Source organism: Nycticebus coucang, chromosome 15, assembly GCF_027406575.1.
Source record: "Nycticebus coucang isolate mNycCou1 chromosome 15, mNycCou1.pri, whole genome shotgun sequence".
Lineage (NCBI taxonomy): Eukaryota > Metazoa > Chordata > Mammalia > Primates > Lorisidae > Nycticebus > Nycticebus coucang.
In genome coordinates, this window is record NC_069794.1 from 65,660,395 (window position 1) to 65,678,804 (window position 18,410).

At 39.4% G+C, this 18,410-nt stretch overlaps 1 protein-coding gene across 4 annotated transcripts in view; it reads left to right on the forward strand.

Annotated features, from left to right (window-relative positions):
• The window catches only part of LRCH1 (leucine rich repeats and calponin homology domain containing 1), a 235,488-nt gene extending 219,653 nt beyond the window's left edge, over positions 1 to 15,835 (forward strand). For 2 of the 4 annotated variants that reach the window (XM_053563719.1, XM_053563720.1), the window contains one exon: positions 3,880 to 5,755. In XM_053563719.1, coding sequence (XP_053419694.1) covers positions 3,880 to 4,086 — 207 coding nt within the window. In that variant the 3' untranslated portion in view covers positions 4,087 to 5,755. Of the gene's footprint in view, positions 1 to 3,879; positions 5,756 to 13,200 lie in introns of those variants that run through there. The other 2 variants (XM_053563717.1, XM_053563718.1) reach the window with 1 other exon arrangement.
• The last annotated feature ends 2,575 nt before the right edge of the window (positions 15,836 to 18,410 follow it).

An 18,410-nucleotide genomic window follows, 5' to 3' on the forward strand; every position in this document is an offset into this window, starting at 1 on the left:
TTCTTTCAGATTGAGAGAAATTTCCAATTTATGAAGCATCAAAAGTATCAGACAATAGATATTTATTTGGTTCTCTAGGGAAATTTTTCTACTCAATTTCAAATAAGTAGCCGTGGTCTCAGACCTCTAAGGATTAAGGGCCATAATTTAACAGGCTTGCCCTCTTAGATGAGGAGCAGACGTAGAACAGAAATGCACTTTGGTGACTAGCTGCCAGCCCTTCACCTTCTTTATCTCTAGAGAGAAAATAGAGAATTAAAGGCAGCAACTCATTTACCAATGGCAGACTTCTCAGAAGTTGATGGCCCCTTCCTACCTATCCGGGAAGCCTGGGCTTTTGTTTCCAGGACTGTAGGAGGTAGAAGGTTTTCATTCCACATGCATGAGGACAGGCCACTTGGTGCCCTCAGCTTCTGCATTAGCCAAGTGGAGTTAAAATAAAATCTTAGGCTCATCGCCTCTAGCTCAGTGATGATAGGGCGCCAGCCACATACACCAAAGGTGGCAGGTTCAAGCCTAGCCCGGGCCTGCTAAACAACGACAACAGCAACCAAAAAATGGCCGGGCATTGTGGTGGGCGCCTGTGGTCCCAGCTACTCAGGAGGCTGAGGCAAGAGAATCACTTGAGCCCAAGAGTCTGAGGTTGCTGTGAGCTGTGATGTCATAGCACTCCACTGAGGGCAACATAGTGAGAAACTCTGCCTCAAAAATAAATAAATAAATAAAATGAAAAAAAATCTTAAAGTATGTTCAGATACTAACAAAGATTGTGTTGATATAACTGGAATTATGGCTGAGTTTTTCTTCCTTTTAGTACCTTCCATATTTGCATTTTTGTTGTGTTTTATAATAAAATTTTATATTTGAAAGTAATGGTAATAACTTTTCCTACTTTACACCCATTGTGAGGGTTTATGAAATTACATGTACCCATCTGAACAAAACTTTTTGTTATTAACGTTCTATACATTGAAGCTACTGTGTTTTTACTTTTAATCTTGAGAAGAGGAGAAATAAGTTGCTTATCTTTTCTGAGTCTTATGCCTCTTTTTCTTCCCCAAATCAATGACGTTAGTATTAATTTAAATCATGTAGTTAACACTTCTAGGGGAGAGGGTATGAGATTCTTATTATAAGATTTAATTGGTTAATTCTGAGGTTGAATAATCAGAGGTACAGACTGACAGGTTATTATTTAATTAAGATAAATTTTTAAATTCATAATTTATTTTAAAAGAGCCAAACTTTAGCTTGTAAGATCAGTTACATCTTTTACAGCTAGCATGTAGATCATTACAAAGTTTTGAGATACACAAAAATCAAGAAATATAAAATTTGTGTGGACTGAAAACAAATGAAGCCCTCCCAGCCACATCAGTAAGCCAATAAATACAGCTGAAACTTGCAGGGGTGAATCAGAAAGGATGGTGTTGACTGTTACTTTCAATTGAAATAATCGAACGTAACAGTCTGTCTCATAACTGTTATACTCACCTACTTAGATGTTTACCGTTCATGTAAGCTTCCTTTCCCAGGTGTAAGTCTCCTGGTCAGTGGTCTGACAGCCTTTCATATGTACATAGTTGAGAATAAATCATTTTAGAAGCAGCTTCTTAAAAATAGTTTTAAATTACATTTCTAGGTAAATCAGCATACCGATATTAGGTTATCCTCTCAATCCATAAAATTAGTAAATAATTGTCATATATTTGGAGAAAACTTCCCTTCTCCTTTCCTGGCCATATTATTCCTTGTGACAAAAAGATGCAAGATCTGAATACACATAAATTTTAAATTTTCAGAATGACCATCAACATTCCTGTGCTATGATTATGTAGATTAAAAAATACTTTGTATGAATATTGACTTTTAAAATTAAATTTAAATTAAATATGTCCCAAATTTCTAAATAAAACTCCTGCTTAAGTGTGATTAGCTCTTAGAATTTAGACTGTGCCCAGATCTCCTATAAAAACTAGACCTGTAGCCAAATCAGTCTACATTTATGTTTTGTCCATAGTATTTGGGGAACCTGAGCCAGTTGTTAACAGTGATCTAAATTACACATTCTTGTGTTCACTCTAAGGAAATCATTTTAACCTCTCACAATTGTGATTTCTTTTTTCCACTTTAATGGGAATGAGCATCTGCACTTGCCTCTGGAAAGTCCGAATTAATTGTGGTTTCCAAATGGCTTCCAGTAATCACAGATGCTCTATAAATAGGTAGTACCTGGCAAAAGTTTGCATCTTAAATTTTCTTCCTTTTTAGTAATTTCCTATTTTCAGAAAGAAATAAAATGTAGCCACTGAGTCTCTTCAGTAAAGCTGAATTTAAGAAAGCACAAAGTCAGAGCATCCCTGGTCAGATATTAGCAATGTCAGCCTTGCTTTGCAGCCTGGACTCCTTGAAAGGACTGGATGTGACTGTTGGCCATGTGACATGGCATTGAACCAGAGAGCAGTTCTCAGATGGCCACAGCAGCCCACATCCCACACATGAATGATAGTGGTTCAGATTTTTGTCTACCGGAGTCTTAGACCCATTCCTTTTGCTTAAGAGGTCATGATTTAATTTAAACCAACCACCATAGGCTATGATTGTAGTTCCTACTCACTTTAAGCCCAGGACCTGTGGCATCACGAAATTGTTTCCTGGATGGGAAGGATGGTCTTGTGTTGCTTACCTCCATCCAGAGTGTACTACTGAAACTGCAAAGCTGATCTCATTCTCCTTCTCTGATGGTGCTGCCAAGGAGCAGACCAGATATACTCTATACGATTCTGAGAAATGGATCGAAATGCTTGCTGAAGATACAGTGGTTTGCTTTTAAGCTGAGAATCCCACCTTTGTGAAAATCACATTTCAGTTTGCATATAAGCCTTCTGTCTTATGTCTGCTTTGCTTGGATTTCACTGGTCAAGTAAAACATTGCAATAGAAAACTTTTTTTAGACGTTTTTTCTTCTGTTGATCTGTGACCAACATTTGTCTTCCAATGAAATCCAGTCTATGTGTTCCAGAAAATTGTTCCCTGACAACAGTAGGCTGCCTGAGGTCAACTCAGGAGACTGAGTATCTTAGTTTTGCATTTAGTTAACAAAGTAAGTGTTCTGTCTCCTGATGTGGTAATTGTCAACTAGACAAAACATGGAGGTCTTTCCCACAACAAACCTGTTTAGTGGAAAAGGAATTTACATAATAACCCAATGGGGGGGGGGAGAATGTACTTTTGTTCTAACTGCATATCCAGAAAGCCTCCTCTAGATTTTTGGTGAATGTGTAGTTGCAATATCTGAAATTTAATGCACTTTTTGACACCTGCAGACACAGAATTAGCATTCCCCATAGTTAATCAATAATTCTAAACCAAAAATAAATTAGGTTTGTGTGTTAACTTTCAGAGAGACATACTTTATATTCAGTGTACAAAGACAGGGCTTAAGATTCATGAAGAGGAAGAGTAGAGATTAAATTTTAAAGTTTATATTGTTTCCTTTAGTAAGGTTAAGTCCTAAATGTCCCAATTGAAAACCTCATGTTTTTAAGCCATTGATGAGGATGTGATTCTACTTGAGTATTAAAACGGTTTGCATGCCAGAATGATGTATAAATGTTAGAACATATTGGTCCTCAGTAGTGAGATGGTGGATGAAGGATTTTTCTGTCCTATTTGCATAAAATACGTTGGATATTATTTTCTTTTGTAATGGATTAAAATTTATCTTGGATGTTGGAAAGGGTTTTACCTGCTTGAAATAAGGGATTACTCCTACCATTGCTAGTAACCAAAAATGTCTGCTTCTTTCCAGCTGTTCTTCTGTGTATTTTTAATTGTATGCACTGTCTCTTTCTGTTCTAATGGCTGCCCTCGGAATAGGCTGACCTCTGCTCTCCGTATGACATCCTGCAGTTGGATTTTCGTCACATTCGAAAGACTGTTGACGTTCTGCTGGCACTCGGGGAGAAAGCCCCACAACCAACTTCTGCCCTCCGCTCCAGGGACCTTATAGGCTTCTGTCTTGTCCATCTTCTCTTTATAGTGCTGGTCTATATCACTTACCGCTGGAATGCTCTGTCCGCGTAACGTCTGCATGCGCGTCCACACGCTCTGCTCTGTCCCCCTGACGCAGCGCAGGGTCCTTCCTCCTTTTGAGCCTTTGCCTTGCAAACTTCCTTTTCTGTCATCTCTTCAGTAGCTCTCTCGAGATTTGAAGCTGAACGTTTACAAGTCAGATTTCCCAGAAGCACAAACTTGGGAGAATGCTGTTCCCCTGAAATAATTTTTTAAATAAACAAGGGAAGGGGGGTGTCCTCACGGTGCCAGCAGCAGTGCCCCACAGGTCCTCCGCTCTCTCCCTCCTCCCAGGAAGCTTCCACTGCCCTTGGCCCAGGCGAGCAGGGCTCCAGGACAGGAGCAGACGGGATTTAGCATATGGGACTCTTTACTTTGGGTCAGTATTTAAATGGAATCCTAATTCAGGACCAGGCAACTGAGCTGTAGAGGGGCCGCCTTGAGGAAGAGACAGAAACCCAACGTTTTGGCCCAATTTGATCTATTAAAGTCTTTAATCATAACACTATTGACCAGTTGAAAAATGCCATTTGGGGAATGACTGCCCTGTCAGTCATTCAGTTGGATTCCTCCTGGTTTCCTGCAGGGGCCGCAGGGCTCCAGGGAAAGGATGCGCATGACCTGTTAGCGCCCCCACCTGGAAGAAACGAGTAAACACAAGCCCCGTATATTTTTATTAATTCTTACTCCTTGTTAGGTGTACTCTGATGTGCTTAGGAAAGTATTTTCCAGAAGGTGTTTCTATTTTTGAATAATGTAATGGATTGTTTTGCTTTTTCGCTACATTACATAGTAACTGCAGGTCCAGAATGTGATGTATTCGACTGTATTCATTATCAAATAAAGCCATGAGTCGCTGAGCATTCTGGGTCCTGGGGCTTGGATTATGGCAGGAGTCAATAAGAAGATTGCTCTTATTTTAGAAGAATATGCTTTTTTTTTATTACTTGAAATGTCCATTTAATTTTTTATTTCCAATAATAGTAATTAGCAAACTGCTTTATTTTTAAGTCAGCATAAAGTATCAGCTATACTGGCTTTTGGAGCAATGTGATTAGCTTGTGATTAACAGGGAAAAGTGTTAAAATGTAGGCCAAGATATTCCTAGATTTGGTGATGACTTTTTATATTATAATATAAAGAAGAATATATGAGAAGGCCCCACTCCAAGGTCAGAATGGCCTCCATTGTGTTTAGTTTTATATCCTGTTGCCTAAATACTGTTTCTTAGGTTGAGGAGATGGTGGAGTTAACTTCCTCAAGACAGATTCCTAGTTTATTGAGATACACATAGTCCTTATATGTCGCTACTAAGAAATAATCTTATTTTTCGGAACATTTTCATGAATGTAAGGGACCTGAGAATATGGAAAGCCCACCTAGTAAGAATATATTTATAAAGATTCCTTGCTGCTGTCAGATCACATTTTCTGATAGGAAACATTCTTTACATGATATCTCGAGTTATCTGAGCCTTTTCCTCTTTTGTGTTGACTGGTGAAATACAGGGTATGTGAAAGTTATCTAATTAACCTCAGTCGTGTATAAATAACTCACAGATGTACTGAATTGCCTTTGGTGCTATCTTGTACTCTTCAACCTGTAACACAATAAAATCCCTTTGTACAGAGCACCCTGGACCATAAGTTGCTTAATAAAGACATTTCAGGTGATGGTGCCAAGTTTTTATCAACCCGTTAATACATTTATTCATGTGCATCCAGGTAGCGGCCAGTATTTCCATCCAGCTGTGCGGTGCATTGAGGCTTTCCTTGAATGGTTACCACTGTTGGGTTGTTTTTTTCCCTTCTTTATTTGGAAAAAAAGGGAAAAGGAGAAAACTTATTAGGTTGCTACCTTAAAGAAAACTCTATTACTCAACACAAAGTAGAATAATCATGTAAAATTAGATTTACTTTTCCATGTTGACTTGACATAGTTCAATTAAAATACTAAATTAAAAGGTATATTAAAACATTTGTATTTTAATTCTGGATTCTGAAGTATTCTTTGGAAATGCTTTCCTTTTTCATGTCATTAATTTATCCGTACCTCCTAATGCATTGCACTTCTTGGGATTTACTACATATTTTTTTATTAAGTAGTTTGGTAACTAGTGGAACACAATTAATTTAGCCCTTTAGGTGAAACTTTAAATGAACTGTCCTGCCATTGCCAAGCCATTAATTTCTAATCAGGACTGGAAGTTTTTGTCCAGGGTATGTGTGCACCAGCCCATGTGCTAATGCAATGCCTGCTGACGTTTGCCCTTGAAGCTTGACCCAGGAAACCTGGCTGACCTCCACAGAGCCTGAGAGGTGGTCAGGGATGTAGTTACGTGATTTTTTTTCTGAGCTTATTAAATATCCTTCTCACAAGAAAGACTGTTTTTTTCCAGTACTTCTTTCCAATGTCCGATAAGAATCAAACATTTATTTGCATTTTTTTTAAAATAACCATTTACGTTCTTTTTTCTCCAATCCTTCAACCAGAAGCAACTCTCCACTCAGTGTCAAAATTTCCATAATTTGTGGCAACTAATTTCTAATTCTCCCTTCTATTTATGAATTCCTGGTTTGTTGTCCTTGGGGAGAGACACTTATAAAATAAGATTGGTGGAAAGGGGCCCTACGGAACCCAAAAGTAAGACAATTGAGTAGAAATTTCATCAATGAGAGTAGATAAATAAAGGGATCCTGATGCTGTTTGGAAGAAATTAAGATTAGTGTATGGTGAATTAGATTAGCTTTAAAATGTGCATAGAAGCCTGATTGAGTCATAAGGGTGTTTTTACCTATAAAGAAACAGTAGGGCTAATATTTTAAAATTACAGGAAACTGAAAGTACTTTTGGATTAGGTGAAAAATGTTTTAGTATGATTTTGTTTCAGGAGATTTGGTTTTTAAAATCAGGTTTCAGATGTCAAAATTAGTCTTCAGTAAACAGTCAAAGTAGGACACAGTGGTTTTCATTCCTGTAATCCTGGCACTGTGTGAAGCAGAAGGATTGCTTGAGGCCAGAAGTTCAAGACCAGCCTGAATAACATAGCAACGCCTCCTCTCTACAAAAAATAGAAAAATTAGCCAGGCATGGTGGTGCACACCTGTAGACCCAGTTACTCAGGAGGCTGATTGGAGGATCACTTGAACCTAGGAGTGTGAGGTTGCAGAGAGCTATGTTTATACCACTGCATTCCAGTCTGGGTGACAGAGCAAGACCCTGTCTCTAAAATAAAATTTTTAAAAAAATCAATTCTAGTATATAGAATGTGCACCTTTTCTCTTCTTAAAGTCTGTCAGAATTTAATTCCTTTGCTTTCCGCTGCAACTTTTTTTATTCCGTGTTCACTCATTCCTCAAATACTGAGTGAAAACTCTACAAGGCTCCCTAGTAGGCCTTGGGGATTAAAAAGTGACCATGATACATGGCCCTGTCCTCAAAAAATTAAAATTAGTGTATACAGTCTATATCAGGAGACATCAAGCATTTTGTAAAGGACCAGATAGTAAATATTATAGACTTTTCGGGCCATGAATCTGTTGGGATTACACAACTCTGTCTTTGCAGTGTGAATGCAGTCACAAAGGTGCATAAGCGGCTGGGCACAGCCATGTGTCAGTGAAATCTAATTCAGCAGAACAGGCTGCTGGCTGGATTAGCCTGCAGGCCACAGTTTGTATGCTCCTGATCTAGTGGATCCTTTGACAAATAAAAAGGAATTCAGGTGGTAAGAGCCTGTCTTAGATCATATGTAGGATTATCCAAAACACGTGGAAAGGAGACCTGACCCTGATGGGGCGCAGGGGACCATGAAGGTTTCAGGGGACAGTGATGTTTGCACTGAGACTTAGTAGAAGATGTATAGGAATACCCAGGTGGAGGGGAGGGGAGGGAGAGAGGAAAGTGAAGGGGGGAGGTGGGTGTGGAGAATGAAGTGTTCTAGGGAAAGGATGATCTGGAAGGTAGTATAACTATAAGGTAAGGAACTCAGGGAAGGGCAACAAGAAATCCCCTTGGTCTGTAAGAGGATGACCTGGTTTCCATTTTTCACTGAAAAATAAAAAACCAGACCTCAGTGGCAGAGCTGAAACCTGAAGCTCTCTTGCATTAAATAACAAAGAGGTTTGTTTTAAGGCTCAGACAATTGTAGTGCTAGGACTTTATGTTTAAGAAACAGACTGAACAAAATGAAATATGCTCATGTGAATGGCTTCATTTGAGTCTAGTCGCTGGCCTGGAAGTAGGCGTGTGTTTCTTTGGGAGCATAAGAAACTGTAGAAAGAGGAAAGCCAGGCAGTGACAGCTCAGCCTGTTTCCACAGGACATTTTCTGCCAGGACAAAATGTCTGTCCCTCACTATGAGGAGAAGCCAATGAACAGAGTGGCAGACCTAACCTTGCCACAGAGTCCAGGATTCACTGGTCCCACCTAGTGTTGAAATTGATAGGACTTGACATCAAAAAATTCTGACAACCAAGGGACTTCTTCCAGTATCACAAACACAGTCTGAACACACTCACTTGATTAAGGAATTTATGGAAGGAGCTCTAAGAATAGCACATGTGGCTCAAATCCAGGTTACAGAACTTAACAGCTGTATAATGTTAGCAAAAGTTACTTGAACTCTATTTTTCTCAACTGTAAAATGGAGATGAGTGTATTAATATCTGCCTTGCAGGATTGTCATAAAGAAATAACAAATGCAAATCTATAGCATTAGTTCCCGGCATATAGGAAGTACTCACAAAGTTTTTCAAAGTTACCATTTAGTCTCTCTTGCTTGTTGCCTTCGTAACACCATTTGCTGTGGCTCAGGAGGGTAAATGAGGGGGACCTGATAGATTCCACCACCAGAGAAATAACAGGAAAGCATGATTTCTTCATAGGGGTCAGAAACGTTACTTTTATGCAAGGTACTACTTCATGACTGCACTCTGTGCTTTAATGAAAGAAGTCCATGGGTATACGAAGAGTCAGCCATCACATTCTCGACAAAAATCTCTAAGATGCTGTAACAGTGTGACTTAAATTCATTTCAAGTCACATAAATGCACAGCTGTCTCTCCTGGAAGTCTATTAATGTACAAGAAGTCAGCCACCTCACCTGCCTGGTTCATGGAAGGCCCTTCTCTTCTGTGTCATTCTTTGTCCAGCTATAAGTCTACAGCAATTCCTTCACCATTCTGATGTCTGTCTCCCCGTGGGGGATGCAGTGGCCCCTGGCCACTCCCTCCCATTTCTGGCAAGCTTTCCTTGGTCATCCTTCCATCCAGCGCCTCCGGTGTACTTCCCAGCATCATCTCCCGGCACCTCTTCTTCCTGTGATAAAATAACCAGAACTTCCATGCTTTTAGAAGATTTCTCTTTTCCTGTGCTCATCTTCTTAGGTACCTCCAACTCCAGCAAAGGGCATTTGGGCTTCTTCAGGAGTCCGAACGAAAAGGAAGGCAGGAAGGATGTCTTCTATTTACTCCTCATCACTAGCTATAAAAGTGGGAGGGAGAATCTCAGATCCAGCACCTGGCTTCGGAGTACTGAGGCCTGGAAGGTGAAAATGATGGTTGAAAAATAAGGACCTGAGAAAGAGAATAATCTTATCATAAAGTGGCCAAATGCCCTGTTGGTGGGAGGCAGAAGCCTTGATATCTTCCCATGCCTGTCTCTTTGGAGCCCCCAGCTTTTCCTTCATGTGCCCTTCAGCTTAGAACCCTATAGACTCACAGTCCCTCATCCCTGGGCTACAGACCAGTACCAGTCTGTGCCCTGTTAGGAACTGGGCCGCACGGCAGGAGGTGAGCAGCCGGTGAGCCAGCAACACTTCATCTATATTTATAGCTGCTCCCCATGGCTCGCATCACCACCTGAGCTCCACCTGCTTTCAGACCCTTTTCCACCCAGGTCTCTGGAAAAACTGTCTTCTATGAAACTGGTCCCTGGTGCCAAAAAGGCTGGGGCCCGGTGCTGTAGGCCACTCGAGTCACCATTAATGCACTGGCGCAGTCCCTCACCAGTGGGGAAATGCTGCTCTCCAGTAACCCTGTCACAGTCGGGACAGGAAGCCTTGCCTCATAAAAGCCATGTTGTACACAGGGATTAGACTCATTGGAAATACTATTAGTGCTAGAATTTAGGCACCTTCAGGACTAAACATAAGTACACACTGAAGGTCAGAAGCACAGTGCCTGCCTCCATTGCCTTAGGCTGATTCCTCAGTTTAAAATTTCTATCCACATTTCTTGCCCAGTGTTCTAATGATCTCTTAGTGTTTTTCTTACTGATTTTGTTGAGCTTATGTGTCATATAAAGCCCTTTGTAATTTGATACAAATACTTTTTTACAGTTTGTTGTTTATCAACTTCTGATTCATTTGGGTTTTTTTTTTGACACATGAAACTGTTAAATATTTAGGCAATCAATCATTTTGATCTTTTCCTTTGTGATTTTTTAAAACTGCTTTTTTAGCTTAGAAAATCTTTCCCCATCCATTTATCAGAGGAAATGTTAAATATTCACCTTTATTTTCTTGGGAGGGATTTGGAATTTTTTCTTAACATTTAACTCTTTAATTCATTTGGAATTGATTTTAGTATATGGTATTAAGTGAAGACCTATTTTGCCCAAGTAAAGCTTGGCACCAGGAACTTGGCTGTACTTAGCAGCCATTTATAACTTCCTGCCAAGCCACATGTTGACGGGGGTGCTATGGGAGCCATAGAATAAGGCAGACACACCCCTGCCCCGGTAGAATCCTCCTTGGCAATGAAACACCAGAGTCAGGAGATCCCACAAGCCTGTGGCAGATGGTTCCAGGAAGGGGCTGATGCTGATGTCTGGCTGCCCACGTCCTTCACTGTCCCACAGGAGGCACCATTCCTCATGGCTCACATCTCAGACAGAATCCCATTATTTCTCAGGTTGACATTTGGCTACTCAGTTGGCAAAGCTCTAGAAACTTGCATGCTCGCCTGACAGGCCATTGACAAGATAATCCTATCTTGATACATAGTAGTGACATGAAATCACAGTTTAAATTGTGCTTTATATAACCAACTGTCTTTTGTTGACATAGGCCATTTCCTAAGGCCGGGGTCAAAGTCTTAAGGTTCTCTGAATTTGTAAGTTAGGGAAAGGGGACGGGTGGGGGACTGTAAGAGGGCAAGAGAGTGTAGGACCCTCTGACATTCACATTCAAGACATTGTAACAAGTTACTGGAGAGGTCACAGCATGTCCTTTGAAGATTTTTTTAAGCGCACAGTGCCTGTATCTGTGGTAATTTACAAAGAATCCTGCACTGAGGCGGCAGAAGGATCTGGGTCCTCAAGCACATCACGTGAAGGAAGCCTCCTGCACGGAGCACTCTGATTCTTCCTGCTAGACGCCGACTCTGCCACTGGGACCTGACACAGATCCCGTTTAAACTCTCCTTAAAAACAGCACCATTCAGCCTTTAAAAAGAAAAAAAAAGTCCTGTCATTTGCAACATCATGGATGCATCTAGAAAGAATTATGTTAGTGAAATAAGCCAGGCCCTGAAAAGACAAATACTGATAAATCTCATCAATATGTGACACGTCTAATATGCACCATCTAAAAAAGTTGAATAATCTTCTGCCTTCTGAGCCAGCAACAACAGAAAAAGTTGAATTCACAAAAACAGAGTAGAATGGTGGTTACTGAAGCTGGGTGGGGGATGGTGGTTGTGGAGATGCTGGTCAAAGCATATGGAATCTCAGGAGAAACAAGTACAAGAGATCTGCTGTGTAACTTGGTGACTCCGGTTAGTAATGCGTTATGTATGGGAAAATGCTAAGGCAGTAGGTTGTAAGTATTCTCACCATTAAAAATAAGTATTTGAGATCATTGCTATGTTAGCTTGATCTAGCCATTCTGCAACATATACTTTTATCAAAACATCATATTTTAGCCGGGCACGGTGGGTCATGCCTATAATCCCAGTACTCTGGGAGGCTAAGGTGGGCAGATTGCTTGAGCTCAGGAATGTGAGACCATCCTGGGCAAGAGTGAGACCCCTGTCTGTACAAAATAGTCAGGCACTGTGGTGGGCGCCTATAGTCCCAGCTGCCTGGAAGGCTGTGGCAAGAGGATCGCTTGAGCCCAAGAATCTGAGGTTGCTGTGAGCTATGATGCTACAGCACTCTACCCAGGGTGACTGAATGAGACTCTGTCTCAAAAAAAAATCATGTTTTATATCATAAATACATAAAATTTTTACTTGTCAAATAAAGGAAGAAAAGAAAAATGAAACAGTGAACACTGGGCTGTGGAGAACACACTATCATTAGGTAGAGGAGAGAGTATTTGCTGTGCAGTCTTTTCACAGCTGAGGAGACACCCCCTGGAAGGACATTGCCTTGTATGATATTGGACCAAGGCCAAATAACAAAGGTGTGAAATTATTTCATGTTATTTTGCAAACTGTCTTGTATCATAAAAGGTTCTCTGTGCAAAAAGTGACTTGGATTTATTGTATTTCTTAAGTAGTATTTCCCGAGAACAAAAATGCACACGAGCCAGTAACAGGACATTTGTGTCTTTGACAGTTTTATGGAAGACTTAAAAGAGTGGCTGTTGAGGGCTGTAGTTAAAATTATTTATAAGGCCATTCATAAAACAAAAAGAAAGGATGCCAGCCTGCCAAGATGCCTATGTCCCAGAGATCACAGGAAACAAAATGAATTAAATCAAGGCCTATGATTGGTATATTGGCATGTGGTCAATATAAATGAATATCTGAGTTCCTTTAAAATTTGGTAGAGGCTATTTGCAAATTTGCTTTATAAGAACAGAAGCTACTTATATTCTTGGTGCGTGTTTTTCAACAAACTCTATGCAGCTCAGTTATTTAGTGTAAATGTTTAATATTTAGATGTATTACAGATTTCAGGGTGATTGGGAGGTTTTTTGAAACAAGTGAAAAAACATTACTTTTTCTGCAAACATAGCAAAGGTCTTTGCAATGGGTTGCAAGCTGGGGAAGGACCTAGGTGGTCAAATGGGTATATTCCAGAGAGTGCTCATCTTAAACTCCTATCAGTGATGTAGCAGGATTTCATGATGAGGGTCCAGTCAACTAAAAATTAATGTTTTGTTCTTCTTCCTTTTAGGAAAAACTGTGTCTACCCCACCACATCCTTGAAGAGAAAGGCCTGGTCAAAGTGGGTGTTACTGTCCAAGCGTTACTTGATGCCACTGTAACGAAGGCTCTGTTCACATGAAACCACCCCCAGTCCTTTGGGTGGACTCAGACTTTCTTCCCACCAGAGATCCTGAACTCTGCTCCCTGTTCAACTCTTTCCTATCCACTGCCTGTGGGATTCCTGACTCCACTTGCATTTGAAAAGGTTTTCAGTCTAAGGGAGGATTTTCTGCCTTTCGGAGCTGACCTCCAACCTTCAGACTTGACAGGTATTTGTTTGGAACCCGTGAGGGAGCTGGAGAATAAGAACTGAACAGCACATGGATGCCTTTTACACCTCCTTCATCCCTTCCACTCTCACCGACTGCCATTACCACAACACCAAGCACAACGTTTTGCAGCAAGATGCATTTGTTTTATTATACAAAACTCATCATGTATTTACTGGGTGGGGGGGATACATAATCAGGTTTTTCACCACCAAATTTTTCAAGAAGTTTCTTGAGACCATTGCCTTTTAAAAAAACTATTTTCGACATACAAAATATTTATATAAATATTATTTATTAGTGAGTTGTTATTCATCCTTTGGATGCAAATTGTAAATTAGGAAACTATTTTATTACTGCTTTTTTGTGGTTAAACACTTTATTTTAATATTATACATATTCAGTTATTTTCTACCCTCTTGTCTGCAGTACTAGTTCTAGGTCTCGGTAATCATATTTTCTGGTGTATATGATTCAAAAAAAAGCAGAAATAGGTGCTTCTGTGACAAAACTGTTTTCTGGGGAGGCTTTATTTATGCTTTGGTTTGTGGAACATTGGTCTTATTTATATTTCTGCATTCCATCCAGTTTTCTACATTCCAGCAGCCTTAATGTCCCCCAATACAATGAACTGAAATCAAGAGAGCACCCCAAAGTTATTTATAAATAGCTGTGGTGGGGGAAAAAAAGACACATTAAACTTGAAGATAAAATGTGAACAGTTATTTTTTTGGATTCATACTTCTTTTGCTATGCACAAAACATTCTTATTAGCATCATGTGTCTTGAAGTATAATTTTGCACTGTGACTTGGGTTATATTCAAGAGAACCCAGCACCAAAGGTAGACAAGGAGGAAATGGTAGAGGGAAGTGGAGACAATAGAAAGTTTATTGTTTAACCAAAAAGTTTATTAAGGGAAATTTGTTTGACTGAGTGATCAAAAGTTACTTAAGGCACATAGGCCCTGAATCAGGAAACAGCACTTCTTACAACTGCCAGTTTGAAAAGAGGAAATGATTCTGTCATGTGCTCATTTGATCTTGATGTTGTTGATGGTTTTCAAAGTCGTCTGTAAAATTCTGCGAGATTCACGGTCTCTGGTGTAAAACCTCAGGGGTGGGCCCATGGGGAGCTCCATGCACCACCAAGGTGGGCTTAGGAGAAGGTGACGTAAGTGAAGTGTGTGAGGCTAAGTGGCCGAGGAAGGAGCAAGTACAAACTCAATGGAACTAGAGAAGAGCTAGCAAAGGACAGGAACCCGTGTTGGTCTGAGAGATTTGCAGCAGGCGTCACAGAACATGACACCCTATTTGGGGCAGTTTCGTGCCTCTCCATTCACACTGCATTTACAGATATACCAGTGCTTAATCTTTCAAAGTCTTTTGAGTGCTGGCTGCACATGTGAAACTTAGTAAATGTAGAATATAATTGTCTTAACACAATAACCAAGAAAATGCCAGGAAGTGTGATGAAAATGTGTCAAACTGTTTATAAAACCAATGTATGGTGCCCCATGATCTCATTAATGTACACAGCTATGATTTAATATTAATAAAAAAAAAAGAAATGTTTAGAGAAGCAGCAGACCTAATTTGTAAGACAAATGTAGAGGTGAACACAAAAAAGACCCCGGGAAGAGGACAGTGTGCATGCAACACAGACCAACATGAACTAATGCAAAGTCTGCCCTCTGTTCTAGGAAACAGGGAGAGGGAGGGCTTTCTGAAAATGGAAATTTGGATTGGCAGCTAGTAATTATTTCCTATCAAATGTACTGTGCACTTTAACCTAACTTAAAATATATTTTAATATTTTTCTGTACTGCACAAATACCTGTTTTGTCAAATAGCATAATGATGTAAAGAGGAAAGACATTTTGAACAAAGAGCGTATACGACTTATGCAACATTCAAAAGTGATTATATAAATAGGAATTTAGACTGCTGCACCTTCACGGGCATTCAGAATGCAGGGTCCTGAAATATTTTTTTACATGTATATATGTGGCAACATGAAGCTCTGTAATCATTGTTTTGAGAGATTTTTTTTTCAAAATTAAAATATTTCTTTTCAGATTAATTTTTATTATTTTCTTGAAGTTGGCTGTATAATATAAATGGCTTTCATTATTTTGTAAAATGGCTTCCCCCTCCCATTTTAAATGGAATCATTTTGTGGCTAAGATGGCTAAGATGTCTTCTAGAACCTTGTACACTGTTTATATGTGCAATAAAGTGTGCATGACAAGCTGATGTAAGTGGACAGAATGTATATATGCAAATATCCTTCCTTTTATTATTTAACAGCTATTAAAACTTTGGATTTGTACAAACCATCTTCTGATTGATTTATCTGTCTGATGCAAAGGTTGACTCTGGTCATGCAAAAAGTTGTGGGGTGTTATTGCCAAAACAGATGGTAGCCATCATCTGGTATGTATATATATGCAAAGTCTGATAATTAAGTTCATGAACTTGCCACCGAGCACTTACCTTAGCAGCACTGTACAAACTCAGTAAGCTTTTGTAAGGTTGGTATATCAGTGTCACAGCTGTGTTCAGGTTGTGTGGTGATGTCTTGCTGAGTGGCTTTCATTATTGTTGCACATTTTTGTGTGCCATACAATGACAGCATTATGGTCATTCCAGAAAGAGTTCCAAAATTGCTTTCAAGCCTGGAATACATGGGTGTCACTATGTAACTTCCCATGGGGAGTGCTTTGTAGGTAATCTTGGTAATATTCAGCAATGAGTTATGTAGCACCTTTTTTCTTTTACTTATTTACTTTTATTTCAAATTAATATGAGGGTACAAATTTTTGGGTTGCATTGTTCTCACTTCCAATGTAAAGTCCCCTTCACCTGAAGGCGTGTAAGATCCCTTCACCCGAGGGCATGTTGAACACCCTCAATTGTCCCTCAATTGTGCACATTAGGTGATATCCCAGCAAACACCCTACCTCTTCCCACCAATCACCCTCTCCCCGCCAATCACCCTCTCCCCTCCTCCCACCTCTCTCCCTTTTCTCCCCTGTCCATTGGTAGACTATATTTGTGTTTTATCATTCATGTGGGTATGTAATTCTTTATATATTGGTTTCATATTAGTATTGAGTACATTGGATTTTTTTTTTTCCATTCTTGAAATAGTTTACTAAGAAGAATGTGTTCAACTCCATCTGGATAAGCATAAAAGATGTAAAGTCTCCATCTTTTTTTTAATGACTGAATAGTATTGGATGGTATACATATGCTATAGTTTGTTAATCCATTCATGGGTTGACGAGTATTTGGGTTGCTTCCATGACTTGACAATTGTGAATTGAGCTGCACTAAACATTCTGGTGCAGGTGTCTTTGTGGTAAAATTATTTTTGTTTTTGGGGGTAGATACCTAGTAATGGGATTGCAAGATCAAATGGAAGGTCAACTTTTAGTTCTTTGAGAATTGTCCATACTTCTTTCCATAGAGGTGTTAGTTTGCAGTCCCACCAACAAGGTAAAAGTGTTCCCTTCTTTCCACATCCATGCAAGCATCCACAGATTTGGGGGTTTTGTAATGTGGGTTAATCTTACTGGAGTTACGTGATATCTCAGAGTGGTTTTGATTTTCATTTGTCTGATGATAAAAGGCGATGAGCATTTTTTCATGTGTTTGTTGGCCATTCTCCTGTCATCTTCAGAGAAGTTTCTGTTCAAGTCTCTTGCCCACAAAGAAATGGGGTTGTTTGTTATTTTCTTATTGATTAATTTTAATTCTTTGTAGATTCTAGTTATCAGGTCCTTGGCAGATTCATAACATGCAAATATCTTCTCACTTTCTGAAAGCTATCTGTTTGCTTCGCTGGTGGTACCTTTAGCTGTGCAGAAGTTTTTTACCTTGATCAAATCTCATTTATTTATTTTTTCTGTTACCACAATTGCCCGAGGGGTCTTCCTTATAAAATATTTTCCAGGCGCTGCCTGTGGATCAAAGGGGTAGGACGCTGGCCCCATATACTGGAGGTGACAGGTTCAAACCCAGCCCCAGCCAAAAATTGCAAAAAAAAAAATATATATATATATATATTCCCCCCCCCAGGCCAATATTTTCAAGTGTTTTTCCCCAAACTCTCTTCTAGAATTTTATTGTTTTGTGTCTTAAATTTAAATCTTTTATGTAGCAAGAATCAATTCTTGTCAATAATGAAAGGTGTAGGTCCAGTTTCAGTCTTCTACATGTGGCTAATCAGTTCTCCCACCACCACTTACCAAATAGGGATTCTTTTCCCCAGAGCATGCTTTTCAAAGATCAAATGATGATATGTGGCTGAGTTCATCTCTGTATTCTTTATTCTATTTCACAGATTGATGTCTCTATTTTTGTGCCAGTACCATGCTGTTTTGATCACTATACACTTGTAGTATAACCTGAAGTCTGGTAACATGCTGGTTCCAGATTTGTTTTTATTTCTAAGAATTGTATTGCATGTTTGGAGTTTTTTCTGGTTCCTATGAAATGAAGTACGATTTTGTCAAGTTCTTCAAAGAATGACATTGGTGCTTTGATGGGGGTTGCATTAAATCTGTAGATTACTTTTGAGTAATATGGACATTTTAACAATGTTGATTCTTCCCAACCATGAGTATGGTATGTTTTTCCATTTCTTAACGTCTTATGCTATTTGTTTTCTCAGGGTTTCATAGTTCTCATTATAGAGATCTTTCATGTCCTTTGTTAGATATATTCCCAGGTATTTCATCTTCTTTGAAGCTATTGTAAAAGATATAGAGTCTTTGATTTTATTCTCAGTCTGACTATTACTGGCATATATAAAGGGTTGATTTGTGGGCATTGATTTTTTATCCTGAGACACTGCTATATTCTTTGATCACTTACTTCTAAGAGCTTTGTAGTTGAGTCCCTGGG